We start from the raw sequence: 13,984 nt of genomic DNA, 5'->3' as shown, positions 1-13,984 counted from the left end.
CAATCAGGCTGGCTTCAGATTTCTCCAAAGAAAAATTCAACATGAAGCATACGAAATCCTGAGGAATTAAAAGTATCATCCAATCATTTTACGTCTAGCCAAACAATTCAAGTGTAATGGGAATCCATCGATCTTTTCAAACATCAAGAACTGGGGTAATATGGTTCCAGTAATTCTTTCTTGACATAACTACTGATAGATAATCTTCTACCAACCAAAAAATAAATATAGACACTGTGGTAAAAGCTGGGAATAAGCACTAATACAATCTAAATGTAGGACAAATGTTAAAGCAACTGTGGTAATTATAGTTACATAGGATATAAATTATATGTATCATGTCAAAGCAGAAATAACAACATAAGTAGCTCAGTTAAGAGTATGAAAAAATTGGAGGTTGTATAACCACTTTGATTCTCTCCATCCTTCAGAGTGAAGAATAGACAGATATTGCCTAAAGTATTTAAATAAAATAATAGAGGCATATAATATAACTTAAAGTATGAATACAGCCACTAAAATTATAAAGAATAATATTACCATATAAAATTAGTTGGTAAAGGGAAAGGAATAGGGGAGGATAGGGAGACATGAATATACATAATTTCCTATCACTCATACTGGGAAGTATCCTTTTGAACTATCTGAATTTTCATATAATATAAATGGATTTCAAAATATTTTTTAAATTATTAATACATTTATAATTTTATGTGTCCTACTGCTTATTTTAACAGATCTGACATGACAAAAGGAAAAAGATAAAAATTAATAATAATAATAAGTTAGTTCAGCGAATACGTTAACCCCATGATATGATTTCATTAAAGGCCAAAGAAGACCTGAGTCTGAATCTTAGTTATATCACTTGTTAGCACACAACCCTGGCCAAATCATGAGTTAATTCAATTTGTTTTAATTACATTGCCCCCAAAATGCAAACGGCATATAGTTATTCAATAATATGTATAAAGTACTATTCTCAAAAGAAAAATTGTATCCATTTACTGATGTTTAAAAAAAAAAAAAAATAAAGATGCTCAACATCACTATCTTTAGGGAAATGCAAACCAAAACCACAAGGAGATATCACTTCACACCCATTAGGAAAGCTATTATCAACAAACAAACAAAAAACAAAATAACAAGTGTTGTCTGAGATGTGGAGAACTTGGAATCCTTACGTATTGCTGGTGGGAACATAAAATGATAGAGCCCTTATGGAAAATGGTACAGCTATTTCTCAAAAAATTAAACTCAGAATTTTCATGTGATTCAGCAATTCCACTTCTGGGTATTACACCCAAAGGAAGTGAAAGCAGGAACATGAACAAATATTTATATCCCATGTTTATAGCATCATTATTCATAATAGCCAAAATTGGAAGTAACCGGAGTGTCCACTGATTGATAAACAAAATGTGGTATATACATACAATGGAATATCATTTAGCCTTTAAATGGATGGAAATTATGACACATGGTACAACATGAATAAACCCTAAAGACATTATGCTACATGAAATAAGCAGTGACAAGAAGACAAATACTATGTGACTACATTTATATGAGGTACCTAGAGTAGTCAAATTCAGAGACAAAATAGAATGGGGGCTTCCAGGGCCTGTTTAATGGGTACAGAGTTTCAGTTTGGGAAGATAAAAAACTTCTGGAGATGGATGGTGGTGATGGTTGCAGAACAATGTGAATGTGCTTAATGCTACAGAACTGTACACTTAAAAATGGTTAAAATGGTAAATGTTATATTATACATATTTAGCTACAATTTTTTAAAACCACACAATACAAAATTATTGCCACAATCATGAATTTTGTAAAACTATACTCTAAGCAAGTCATATGGAACAATCTTCTTTAAAATACGAGAATTTCCTTATTCTTTTGAAAACTAAAATGGTGTAATTATTTCCAACAGAAAGACCATACATGGAAAATAAACTATGGTTGACAGTTTTCCACAATTTGTATTAAAACTGAACTACTGACTTCTTGGCTCTTCTTATCAAGTCTGTCTTTGATCAAGCTGTCCTAAAGTATTTTTTAAATCTTTATTTATTCTAAATAATATTATTTTAAAACCCTGTTCAATTAACCTAGTAAGCTACTTACATTATTTTTTCCAGCTTTACTGAGATATAATTGATATATAACATTCTATAAATTTAAGGTGTACAATATGTTAATTTGATACACTTATATATTGCAAAATCATTACCACCATAGCATTAGCAAAAACCTCCACCCCATCACATAATTACCATTTCTTCTTTGTAGTGAGAACATTTAAGATATACTCTCTTAGCAACTTTCAAGTATATAATACAGTATTATTAGCTATAATCACCATGTTATACATCAGATACCCAGAACTTGTTAATCCTATAGCTGGAAGTTTGTACCCTTTGACCAATATCTCCCCATTACCCTAACTCCCCACCCCTGGTCACTACCCCTCTACTTTCTATTTTTCTAAGCTTGGCTTTTTTAGATTCCACATATAAGTGGTATTATACAGTATTTGTCTTTCTCTGTCTGACTTACTTCACTTAGCATAATGCCCTCAACGTTCATCCAAGTTGTTGTAAATAGCAGGATTTCTTTCTTTCTCATGGTTGAATAATATTCTATTGCGTATATACAGTACATCTTCTTTATTCATTCATCCACTGATGGACTCTTAGGATATTTCAATATCTTGGCTATTGTAAATAATGCTGTAATGAACATGGTGGTGCAGATATCTCTTCAAGATTCTGTTTTCATTTCCTTTGAATATATACCCAGAAGTGGGATTACTGGATCATATGGTAGGTCTATTTTTAACTTTTTGAGGAAACTACATATTTTTTCCACAGTGGCTTACCAATTTGCATTCCCACCAACAGTGTAAAAGGGTTCCCTTTCCTCCACATCCTTCCCAATAATTGCTATTTCCTGTCTTTTGATAATAGCCATTCTAACAGGTGTAAGGTGATAATCTCATTTGCATTGCCGTGATTATTAGTAATGATGTGCACCTTTTCATGTATCTGTTGGCCATCTATATGTCTTCTTTGGAAAAATGTCTATTCAGTTCCTCTGTACATTTTTTAATCTGGTTGGTTTTTTCTCTATTGAGTTGTATGAGTTCTTTATATATTTTAGATATTTACCCCTTATCAGATATATGATTTGCAAATATGTTCTCCCATTCAGTAGGTTGCCTTTTAATTTTGTTGACTCTTTCTTTTGATGTGCAGAACCCTTTTAGTTTAATATAGTCCCATTTATTTATTTTTGCTCTTGTTGTTTGTGCTTTTGGTGTCATATCCAAAAAATCACTGTCAAGACCAATGTCAAGGAACTTTTCCCTATGTTTTCTTCCAGAAGTTTTATGGTTTCTGGTCTTGTGTTTAAATCTTTAATCCATTTCAAATTAATTTTTGTCAGTGGTGAACAATAAGAGTCTAATTTCATTCTGCTACTTATTATTCTTATTTCATTAGTAGAACTAACAAATAATAATATTATATCCCCAAATAAGTCATAAATATTAATTAAACAATCTGACTCAGGGAAATTTTATTTCTAATTATTAAATAATGTTAAAGCCAAGCCATATACAGCCTTTTATCTTTGATAAAAACCTATAATAAAAGATATATTTGTAATAAGCTTTAATATGATTTTAAATCAATGTTAATAAGCAAAAGTCTTTAAAATATTGGCAGCTAGAGGGACAAACATTAGGTTATAACTGTTCTAAAAATCAGGACTTCAAAAGTTGACTGCTCTTATAATAGGATAATAAAATAATAAAATGACACTATAGAAAAATATTACTTTAAAAGTTAAAGAGCCATATAAATGCACACAATAAATGCAAGTTTAAGACTGATTTATTCAATAGTCTATCAATTGTAAATCCTACTGCAATAAATGCAATTCCATTCTCATACTAACTGCCTGGAGTTAGCACAGACCCCAAAGTCCCCAACAAGACTGCCTCACTTCAGACACCAGTGGCAAGTCCAGGGTCCCCAGTCCATCCAAACTTCTAACCAACTGACTATAAATTTAAGGGCTCCCAGAACTCCCTTAGGTTTTATAATTCGCAAGAACAACTCACAGAACTCAGGAAAGCACTACTTAAAAATTACAGTTTTACTATAAAGGATACAAATCAGTACCAGCCAAATGAAGAGACCCAGATGGTGAGGTCTGGGAAAGTCACAAACACAGAGGTTCCTGGCCCTGGCCCTGTGGAATCATGACTCATCCCCCTCCAGTACATTGATGTGTTTACCAACCAGGAAGCTCAAGTAGAGCTTTCAGTTGAAAGTGGCCAGAGATTTTATTGGGGTTTCATTACATAGGCATGATTGATTGAAATCACTAGCCATGTGCTTGAGCTCAATCTCCAGCCCCTGTCCTCTATCCTTGGAGGTCAGATTGATATCACCTAGCCCAAAGCCCCAATTCTCTAATTACATGGTTGGCCTTTCCAGCTTGCCCAGTCCCCATCCTGGAACTATCAAGGAGCCTACCACAAGTCATCTCATTAGCATAAACACAGGCTGTAGTCCCAGAACCCAACCCTGAGTAACAAAGATGCTCCTATCACTGGGAAATTCCAGGGTTTCAGAGATCCCTCCCAGGAACCTGAGACAAAGACCAGACAATTCTTTATTATAGAATATCTACTAACCAGCATTTCTGCATATACTAAATACAATGATATTGTATTACTAACAACTACACTGATGTTTAAGAAAGTGATAAACACCCTTGACTTGACAAAGATTAAATTTTATTCCATGTTGTTTTAATATAAGTATTTTTATCAATTATCTATGTATTTATTTGATATGTATGTGGTCCTTTATTGTGGGTGTCCCCTGAATAAAGTTATGTTGAGACCCTAACCCCTGGTACCTCAGAATGTGGCTTTATTTGGAAATAAGGTCATTGCAGGTGTGTTTAGTTAAGTTGAAAAGAGGTCACACTGAGTAAGATAGGTCTCTCAATCCAATTTTACTAGTATCCTTGTAAGAAGGCCATGTGAAGACAGAGACACACAGGGACAATATGACAATGAAGGTAGAGACTAGAGTTATGCAGCTGTAGGCCCAAAACACCAAGTTTACTGGTAAACCACCAGAAGCTAGGAAGAAGCAAGGGAAGATTGCCCTCAGGTTTCAGAAAGAGCATGGCCCTGCCAACAACTTGATTTTGCACTTCTAGCCTCCAGAACTATGAAACCATAAATTTTCACTATTTTAAGCCACCTAATTTATAGTACTTGGTTACAGGAGCCCTAGGAAACTATTACCATCCTCAAATGCTAAGATGTAGTAGTAGTGCTCTAAAACAGACTTACCGTATACTCCCCACCCCATCCTAGTTTGCTTGGACACCCAAGTCTAGGAACAAATGGCTTTGCCAGCTCTCCATCCTACTAAACTGTATTGCTCTCAAGGCTTTGAGAAAATGAAAAGTATCTTATATTCACATACACAAAAAAACTGACAATCTAGACGTGTGTGAACTTTGTTTTAATCAAGCCATTTGACTGTCTATAAGGTTTCTTTCCCCAAAATTCCAGGTAACAAAAATTTCTTTACATCTTATCTATCTGTAGTGTAAGTAACTGACACTTAGCCTTTCTGATTGTAATGTAAGTGCTGGACATTAAGCTTTTAATTGCTGAGGCATCCCCTTCAAATACATCCATCTTGAATAAATGCACTGCCAGCTATACAAGTAAAGAGTAAGGATGCCCACCCGTGAAGTTCCCTTTTTTCAGAAAGGTAGACCCATATAACTGACCATTTGACTGACTGGCTTGCTTTTTCCCTTCCCATGCTTTAATTCCTGCTTTTATATTTTAAATTCACCAATAAAGAGTGAACCCACAAAACCCTAGGCACCCCACTCTCAACCCCAATAAAAGCAAAACCCCAAGCCCACGCTCTCTTTCTACCCGATACCGCACTGGGTAGCCCCACACATGCTGTGTACCCTCCAGGATCTGTGAGTAATAAACTTTGTTTTTTTCAAAGTTTCCTGATGGTTGTTGCTAAAGTAAAGTGCATCTTGCAATCATAATAAGAACCATGGCAATTATACTCCAATAAAGATGTTAAAAAAAAAAAAGACTGCTGATCACAGATCACCATAGCAAGTAAAATAATAATTTAAAAGTTTAAAATATTGTGAGAATTACCAAAATGTGACAGAGACACGAAGTGAGCAAATGCTGTTGGAAAAATGGTACTGAGAGACTTGCTTGGTGCAGGGTTGCCACAAACCTGCAACGTCTGAGAAGTGTAATAAAGGTATGCCTGTACAAGTTTCACAAAAACAAACAAACAAAAACTGCAACAGACTGAAACCAACTGCAAACACTATCTTACTAGAAACATTAACACAGGTTGAAATAAGTAGAATCCCTCTTTTGACAAAGTGTAAGCTACTATATGTGCACTCAAAAATAAAATATAATGCACAAGATGCCAACTCACCTTATTAAAGCCTTTCTCCTGCAACATGGTCTGCAAAGCTCAATCAAATGAGGTATTTTAGTCTATACAAGCACTAAAAAACCTATTAAGAAATTTTTAAATACTAAATTCAAATCACTTATGAAGAGGACTTACAGCTGCCAATAATTTATATTTAAAACTTCTCCAAACACCAAACCCAGATAAAGACATCACAAGAAAATTAAAAAACAACTATCTCTAATGCAAAAATCCTCAACAAAATACTAGCAAGCTAAATCCAACTGCACTATTAAAAGAATAACACATTATGACCAAGTGAGATTTATCCCAGGAATGCAAGAATGGTTCAACATAAGAAAATCAACATAATATACCACATTAATAGAGCAAAAGGAAAAAAAAAAACACATGATTATCTCAACAGATGCAGAAAAAGCATTTAACAAAATCCAGCACCTTTTCATGATAAAAACATCCAGCAATAGAAGGGACCTTGCTTAACATGAAAAACAGGATTTATGGAAAACCCACAGCTAGCACCATATTCAAGGTAAAAAACTGAAAGCTTTCCCCCTAAGATCAAGAACAAGACAAAGGGGCTTCCCTGGTGGCACAGTGGTTAAGAATCTGCCTGACAATGCGGGGGACACGGGTTCGATCCCTGGTCCGGGAAGATCCCACGTGCCGCAGAGCAACTAAGCCCATGCGCCACAATTACTGAGCCTGCACTCTAGAGCCCACAAGCCACAACTACTGAGCCCGTGTGCCACAACTAATGAAGCCCACACGCCTAGAGCCCGTGCTCCACAACACAAGAAGCCACCGCAACGAGAAGCCCGCACACCACAACAAAGAGTAACCCCCACTTGCCGCAACAAGAGAAAGCCCATGCGCAGCAACTAACACCGAACACAGCCAAAAATAAGTAAATAAAATAAATAAATTAAAAAAGAAACCAAAAAACAAACAAGACAAGACAAAGATGCTCACTTTCCCCAGAGCTATTCAGAATTCTACCGGAAGTCCTAGCCAGAGCAATTAGGGAAGAATAAGAAATAAAAGCTACTCAAATTGGAAAGGAAGAACTAAAACTATCTCTATTCACAGGTGACATAATTCTCTATATAGAAAATTGTAAAGAATCCACAAAAAATCTACTAGAGCTAATAAATGAATTTAGCAAAGTTGCACAGTACAAGATCAACATACAAAGATCAGCTGTTTCTACACACAAGCAGTGAACAATCTGAAAAGGAAATTTTTTTTTTTAGTTGTTTTGTTTGTTTTTTTATACTGCAGGTTCTTATTAGGCATCAATTTTATACACATCAGTGTATACATGTCAATCCCAATCGCACAGTTCAGCACGTCACCATCCCCACCCCACCACAGTTTTCCCCCCTTGGTGTCCATATGTCCATTCTCTACATCTGTGTCTCAACTTCTGCCCTGCATACTGGCTCATCTGTACCATTTTTCTAGGTTCCACATACATGCATTAATATACGATATTTGTTTTTCTCTTTCTGACTTACTTCACTCTGTATGACAGTCTCTAGATCCATCCACATCTCAACAAATGACTCAATTTCGTTCCTTTTTATGGCTGAGTAATATTCCATTGTATATATGTACCACAACTTCTTTATCCATTCGTCTGTTGATGGGCATTTAGGTTGCTTCCATGACCTGGCTATTGTAAATAGTGCTGCAATGAACATTCGGGTGCAAGTGTCTTTTTGAATTACGGTTTTCTCTGGGTATATGCCCAGTAGTGGGATTGCTGGGTCATATGGTAATTCTATTTTTAGTTTTTTAAGGAACCTCCATATTGTTCTCCATAGTGGCTGTATCAATTTACATTCCCACCAACAGTGCAAGAGGGTTCCCTTTTCTCCACACCCTCTCCAGCATTTGCTGTTTGTAGATTTTCTGATGATGCCCATTCTAACAGGAGTGAGGTGATACCTCATTGTAGTTTTGATTTGCATTTCTCTAATAATTAGTGATGTTGAGCATCTTTTCATGTGCTTCGTGGCCGTCTGTATGTCTTCTTTGGAGAAATGTCTATTTAGGTCTTCTGCCCATTTTTGGATTGGGGTGTTTGTTTCTTTGATATTGAGCTGAATGAGCTGTTTATATATTTTGGAGATTAATCCTTTGTCCGTTGATTCATTTGCAAATATTTTCTCCCATTCTGAGGGTTGTCTTGAAAAGGAAATTTTAAAAACAATTCTATTAATAATAGTACCTAAAAGAATAAAATAGGTAGGAATAAATTTAATCCAGGAGGTGAAAGACTTGCACACTGCAAATTACGAAATACTGCTAAATTTAAGAAGACCTAAATAATAGGAAAGGTATCCCATGTTCACAGAATGTAACATTAATAGTGTTAAAATGGCAATACTCCCCAAAGCAATCTTCAGATACAATGCAACCTCTATCAAAATTCCATAGGCCTTTTTTGCAGAAATGGAAAAGGTGATCTTCAAACCCTTTGGAATTGCAAAGGGCCCTGAAGAGCCAAAACAATACTGAAAAATAAAAACACAGTTGGAGGGCTCATCCTTCCCAATTTCAAAATTTACTACAAAGCTACAGTAATCAAAACAGTGTAGCACTAGTATAAGAATAGATGTACAGACAAATGGAAGAGAATTGAAAGTCCAGAAGTAAACCCTAACACATATGGACAATTGATTTTCAACAAGGCTGTAAAACGATTTTTAACCATTCAACTGTAAAAGAATCTCTTCAACAAATGGTGCTAGGAAAACTAGATAACCACATGCAAAAGAATGAAGTTGGACCACTACCTCACTCTATATAAAAAATTAATGATAATTAATTTTAATTAAAAGTAGGTCAGTGACCTAAATATCAATATGAGATAAAACTATAAAACTATTAGAAGAAAACATAGGGTAAATCTTTATGACCTTAGATTTCATGATAGATTCTTAGATTTTACACCCAAACACAAGCAACATCAACAACAAAAATAGATAAATGGACTTCATACAAATTAAAAATCACTGTTCATCAAAAGACATTATTTTAAAAAATGAAGACAATCTACAGAATAAGAGAAAATATTTGCAAGTCACTTATTTGATAAGGGTTTAGTGTCCAGAATACATAAAAAAATCTTACAACTTGACAACAGAGGCAAACAACCCAAATAAAAAATGGGGAGAGAATATAAACAGACATTTTTCCAAAGAAAATATACAAATGGCCAACAAGCACATGAAACAATGCTCAGTATTATGCATCATTAAGGAAATACAAAGCAAACTCACCAGGTACCACTTCATATCCACTAGGATGGCAATTAAAAAAAAAAAAGAAAGAAAAGAAAAGAACAAGTGTTGGTGACTATACAGAGAAATAAGAATCCTCCTACACTGCTGATGGAAAAGTAAAATGGTGCAGCCACTGTGGAAAACAATCTGACTTTTCCTCAAAAAGTTAAATGTAGTTAACTGACCTAGCAATTCCACTCCTAGAGGTACAGATCTAAAGTAACTGAAAACAGGGACTTAAACACTTTTTCACAAACGTTCATAGTAGCTCTATTCACAATAGGTAAAAGGTGGAAACAATCCAAATGTCTATCAACTGATGAATGGATAAACAAATTGTGATATATACATACAATGGAATAGTATTCAGCCATAAAAAAGGAATGAAGTATTGATACATGCTTCAACTTCAATGAATCTTGAAAATATGCTAAGCAAAAGAAGCTAGACATAAAAGATCATGTATTACATGATTCCCTTTATATGAAATATCTGGAGTAGACAAATCCATAGAGACAGCAGGTAAGTGGTTACCAAAGGATGGGGGTAGGAGGATATGGAAAGTGATTAGTTAATGGGTACAGGGATTCTTCTGGGATAATGAAAAAGTTCTGAAACTAAAGAGAGGTGGTGATTGTACAACACTGTGAATACACTAAATGTTAGTGAATTATACACTTTAAAATGGCTAATTGTATGTTATGTGAATTTCATCTCAATTAGAAAAATAGAAAGAAAAATAAATAAAATAAAATAAAACAAAACAACATAAAATAAAAACCTTTCCAAACAGTGGTGTAGTAGTGAACTGAAATTTGGGCCTGTAAGAAATGCTGAGATACCAAGAACAATTTTTTTTTTTAATTTTACATCTTTATTGGAGTATAATTGCTTTACAATGTTGTGTTAGTTACTGCTATACAACAAAGTGAATCAGCTATATGTATGCATATATCCCCATATCTCCTCCCTCTTGCGTCTCCCTCCCACCCTCCCTATCCCACTCCTCTAGGTGGTAACAAAGCACCGAGCTGATCTCTCTGTGCTATGCAGCTGCTTCCCACTAGCTATCTATTTTACATTTGGTAGTGTATATATGTCCATGCCACTCTCTCATTTCATCCCATCTTACCCTTCCCCACCCATCCTGTCCTCAAGTCCATTCTGTACACCAAGAACAGCTTAAAAAATAGAGTTGTACCCTATTTTAAGTGAATGCTAATTATATACGTAAATATATAGAGATATAGATATCTCCAAGAGTAATAAATTGCTTTGCAAAGATATTACAGTCTTTTGCAACCATTTTGAATTTCAATCCTAAAATTAACTGTCATCTACACACTTTCCACCAACAAAGAAATGATTGAATATACTTTTTCAAACTATATAACATTCCCCACACCCTGCTAAGAATCACTACTACAAATAAAAAATTGCCATTATGCCATTAAAACATGATTTGATTTTTTTAAATTTAGCTCATGCTTTTTCAAGATATATGTATTGCATAAATTGAAGTTCCTTGTATAGGCAAAAAATTTATGCCACAGAGGATTGCTAATTTCTCTGATCAAAAAGATGACCAGGCGCTTCCCTGGTGGTGCAGTGGTTGAGAGTCTGCCTGCCAATGCAGGGGACACGGGTTCGAGCCCTGGTCTGGGAAGATCCCACATGCCGCGGAGCAACTGGGCCCATAAGCCACACGTACTGAGCCTGCGCATCTGGAGCCTGTGCTCCGCAACAAGAGAGGCCACGATAGTGAGAGGCCTGCGCACCGCAATGAAGAGTGGCCCCCGCTCGCCGCAACTAGAGAAAGCCCTCGCACAGAAACGAAGACCCAATGCAGCCAAGAATAAATAAATAAATTTATAAAAAAAAAAAAAAAGATGACCAGTTATCTAAACACAGATCTTATGACATAAATCAATATTTCCATAATATAAACATGTGGATTTCATTTTTAATTCTGCAAATTAGGAAATTATTATATCAAATCCTGTGCCTTCTTCTTTGCTACAAAGCTTCTGGTTCTCTCCAACAATTGCCTAGTTTTTACCTTTGTTTTTGTTTGCATCGGTATGAGAAAATCCTGGTGCTTGTCCTGTTTTTCTGCCAAAAAGGCCCCAGAGGTTTGGACCAGTCTTGTGTTTTCCACCTTTTTCCACTGTGTTGCACTGAGCACATTTTTGAACAAAGATCTTCTTGCCTGCCTCAGCATTTGCCATTTTGTTCTGCAATGAAACATTAAACCACAGACCAAAGAAAATATCAGATTTGCAAGGCTGGATAAAAAGGAATTTCATCACTTTGACTGAAGTGAATACTAATGATATTAAACCAAAATATAATTTAAAGCAGACATGCTTTAAATTCTGAGTGCTCAAAAACACAAACATATTATAGCATCCAATTTTATAAAGAATCATCTCACTTATCAGGTTTATTTTGAATTTCTAGCCATTGCTACTTCAGAAACTGCTGTTGGTATAAGGCTGGTTTTCCTTCAGCCTTCGAACAATTACAGTAATTTACCTAAGTCAACAATATTCTATTTTTCTTTCCACTTCCAAAAAGTAGAGGTACAAACAATGATGTGAAGCATATATGTCTAAATTGGTATTCCCTTACTTAAAAATAATCACATAACAAATTGGAAAGGTGATTAAATATGATATTATGATTATTTACATGCCTGCAATAATAGACAAAACTATAAAATACCTTACAGAAATGAGGCCACAGAAAGCTACATGTAATACATAATTTCCTATTTACCTTACACTCTCAGCTGTAAACAAATCTACCAGACTAAATCAAGCATTACCTAAAAACCATCAAACATTACTGAGTTCAGTCAGCATTAGTACATGTAGTAGAAAATATACGGTTCTAAGTAAGGAAGGTTTTATTACACAGTGATAGATATACACAATACATTCTGCCTAAAGATATTTTGGTAAGACTGCCAAAAACTCAGGGCTTCCCTGGTGGCGCAGTGGTTAAGAATCCGCCTGCCAACGCAGGGAACACGGGTTTGATTCCTGGTCCGGAAGATCCCACATATTGCGGAGCAACTAAGCCCGTGCGCCACAACTACTGAGCCCGCACTCTAGAGCTCACGAGCCACAACTACTGAGCCCGTGCACCACAACAACTGAAGCCTGTGTGCCCTAGAGCCCGCATGCCTCAACTACTGAGCCCACATGCCACAACTACTGAAGCCCGCACGCCTAGAGCCCAGGATCCGCAACAAAGGAAGCCACCCAAAGAGATGCCCTCGTACCGCAACGAGGAGTAGCCGCCACTCACTGCAACTAGAGAAAGCCCACGCACAGCAATGAAGACCCAATGCAGCCAAAAATAAATTTTTAAAAATAAATAAATAAATAAATAAAGAATTCTTACAAATGATAAAAAACAATTTTAAAAAAAGACTGCCAAAAATTCTGTTATGTACCTAAATAAATGCCTCTTCCATCTAAAATGATATAAAAACTAAAATAATTTTAACTTATTGAAAAAAATGTAGTTTGAAATGCTAATGAATACAGTACCTGGGTTTTGTTTTCCTGCAGTTTCCATTCTTTAAAGAATGGTTGCTGGGGAGGTGGCAATGGGGATGGATTCCACATAAGAGTTACTGTTACAGAAATAATGAAAATACCTAATTCTTGACAGTACAGTTCTAAGCATATTTTTACCTTCAAAACTCAACCGAGAACTAGAAAATGTTTGCGTTATTCTGACAATACTGAAAAACAGTATTGTTTAACTAAAGTAACTATTACTCAGAGAGAGGCTAGTACTTCATATACAGTAACTTGCAAAATTAGTATCTTCCTAACTTTTTAAAATCTATGTGGAAACCCAAATCACTGTCAATAATACACTTAAAGGGAAGACAGAAGTTTCCTTTGGGCAGTATCCAAAACAACTCAGCTGTTAATCAGTGTTTTAGGTCTGATAAAAAGGGAAGCAAGAAAACACACTTTATCCAAGAGAAGCTTACTTTAAAATTCCAAACTTCAATAATTTCTACCTGTGTGAGTTTTACCAACTCTCTGTACAAGTACAGAATTCATTGAGCCTTTGAACAAGGGCCATAGAGAGGAAAACTTCAGTCACAAAAACAAATGTATGGCCTTTTAGCAAAATGCATTCACTATA

General features: G+C 35.4%; 1 protein-coding gene across 1 annotated transcript in view; it reads right to left on the bottom strand.

Moving 5' to 3' along the window:
* The window catches only part of PDE11A (phosphodiesterase 11A), a 464,603-nt gene extending 452,568 nt beyond the window's left edge, over window positions 1-12,035 (bottom strand). Inside the window, exon 1 of the mRNA XM_068543893.1 lies at window positions 11,874-12,035. Coding sequence (XP_068399994.1) covers window positions 11,874-12,035 — 162 coding nt within the window. The remainder of the gene's footprint in view (window positions 1-11,873) is intronic.
* Window positions 12,036-13,984: the final 1,949 nt, after the last annotated feature.

The sequence above is a fragment of the Eschrichtius robustus genome, chromosome 5, assembly GCF_028021215.1.
Source record: "Eschrichtius robustus isolate mEscRob2 chromosome 5, mEscRob2.pri, whole genome shotgun sequence".
NCBI classification, from domain to species: Eukaryota; Metazoa; Chordata; class Mammalia; order Artiodactyla; family Eschrichtiidae; genus Eschrichtius; species Eschrichtius robustus.
The sequence above is the reverse complement of the archived record's forward strand: the minus strand, read 5'-3'. Positions and strand labels throughout refer to the sequence as shown.